This window comes from Echinops telfairi, unplaced genomic scaffold (assembly GCF_000313985.2).
Source record: "Echinops telfairi isolate 266 unplaced genomic scaffold, ASM31398v2 ScPeMD7_31;HRSCAF=116, whole genome shotgun sequence".
NCBI classification, from domain to species: Eukaryota; Metazoa; Chordata; class Mammalia; order Afrosoricida; family Tenrecidae; genus Echinops; species Echinops telfairi.
The window spans coordinates 30,311,990-30,313,288 of record NW_022103928.1 but is presented as its reverse complement, the minus strand read 5'-3'; the positions used below and the strand labels follow the sequence as shown (position 1 = coordinate 30,313,288).

At 52.8% G+C, this 1,299-nt stretch overlaps 1 protein-coding gene across 1 annotated transcript in view; it reads right to left on the bottom strand.

The window, feature by feature from the left end:
- Positions 1–1,299, bottom strand: part of COPG1 (COPI coat complex subunit gamma 1) — a 24,893-nt gene that overhangs the window by 18,354 nt on the left and 5,240 nt on the right. The window contains 2 exon segments of the mRNA XM_004702507.4: positions 257–461; positions 556–713. Of these exon segments, the coding sequence (XP_004702564.1) occupies positions 257–461; positions 556–713 (363 nt within the window).

Sequence of the window (1,299 nt, the reverse complement as noted above, 5' to 3'; positions counted from 1 at the left end):
TTCTCAGCTGCCAACTGCAAGGTCAGCTGCTCGAATCCACCAGATAAAGAGACAGCAGGTCTGCTTATACACAGAGTCACAGGCTTGGAAACCCTGTGGGGCAGTTCTACTGTCATACTATAGGCTGGCTATGAGTCGAATCCAAGCAACAGCAATGGGCTAAGATGTATGCACAGGGCCCAGTACACAGCAGCAGCTTAGGAAGCACAAAATCCTTTTCTGAACACTGGATGGTCAAGTACCTTTCCCCCAGTACCTGGGCCAGGGCCCCACCCCTCACAAGCACCCCAACAAACGTGAAGAGGGTATAAAAAAGGGTGTGGTCACCTGACACAGCCGGGGCCAACTCTTTGGCACTGCAGCCAGGTAGGTTAACGATGGCTGAGGCAGCTTCGTACACCACCATCTCGTGTTTGTTGCGCAGGCAGCTCTCGATGAAGTCAAACAGCGGGCTGTCGTGGCTACAAACAAACACGGGTAGGGAGGTGGGCTGGGCCAGCCACACGTAATGGGAGGATGGCGGCCTCATCTTCCAGGGAAAGGCAGGCCCCTTACCTGCCATCCTCCTCCTCCAGTTGCTTGCTGGCCACCCGGATCATCATGCAGTAAGCAAAGGGGGACTTGAGGCCATGCCTGGTGAACTTGCTGATCATCTTACTGACAGCGAGGCGGTCATTCTTGCGCACATGGTACAGAAGCCCCAGTGCGTGGTACTAGAAGGCAGGGCAGCAACAGAGGACAAGGGTGTGAAGCCCAGGTTCCTGCTTCTCTCTCAGAGCCAGCCTCCTCATCTATCACGCGGGCAATCTCCCAAGGGTACTCCAAACATACAACCCCTCGCACAACTGCTTAACAAAGCACACAAATGTGTCTGTAGTTTTAATCCCAACGGCAGAAAGTCCCTGACAAGCAGCAGGAATATAGCTGCAGGTGTGACAACAGAAAGGTGGAAGCTGGGGCCCTGGGCACTGCTATGTGCTGTACAGGTCCGAGCTGGACTCCTGGTACTTAAACCTACCTTAAACCTCCCAACAACCTTAAAGGTAAATGTTCTTATCCCCGTGAACTTGCCCATGGACTCATGGCAGGGGCTGGCAAAGCTAAGTCTGTAACACCAGCAGCCCAGGGGTCTCTTCATCTGAAGAGATACAGTATCCTATGGACAGTTAATTCCTCTGTGCGCTGCTCTTTTCTGTTTCCCTACCAGGTTGGCATTGAAGCTAAGATGTGGCAGCTGTGGGTAGGATCTATGTAGGAAGCTTCTCTAAGGGAAATATGGGTGAGGAGCCTGAAAATAAG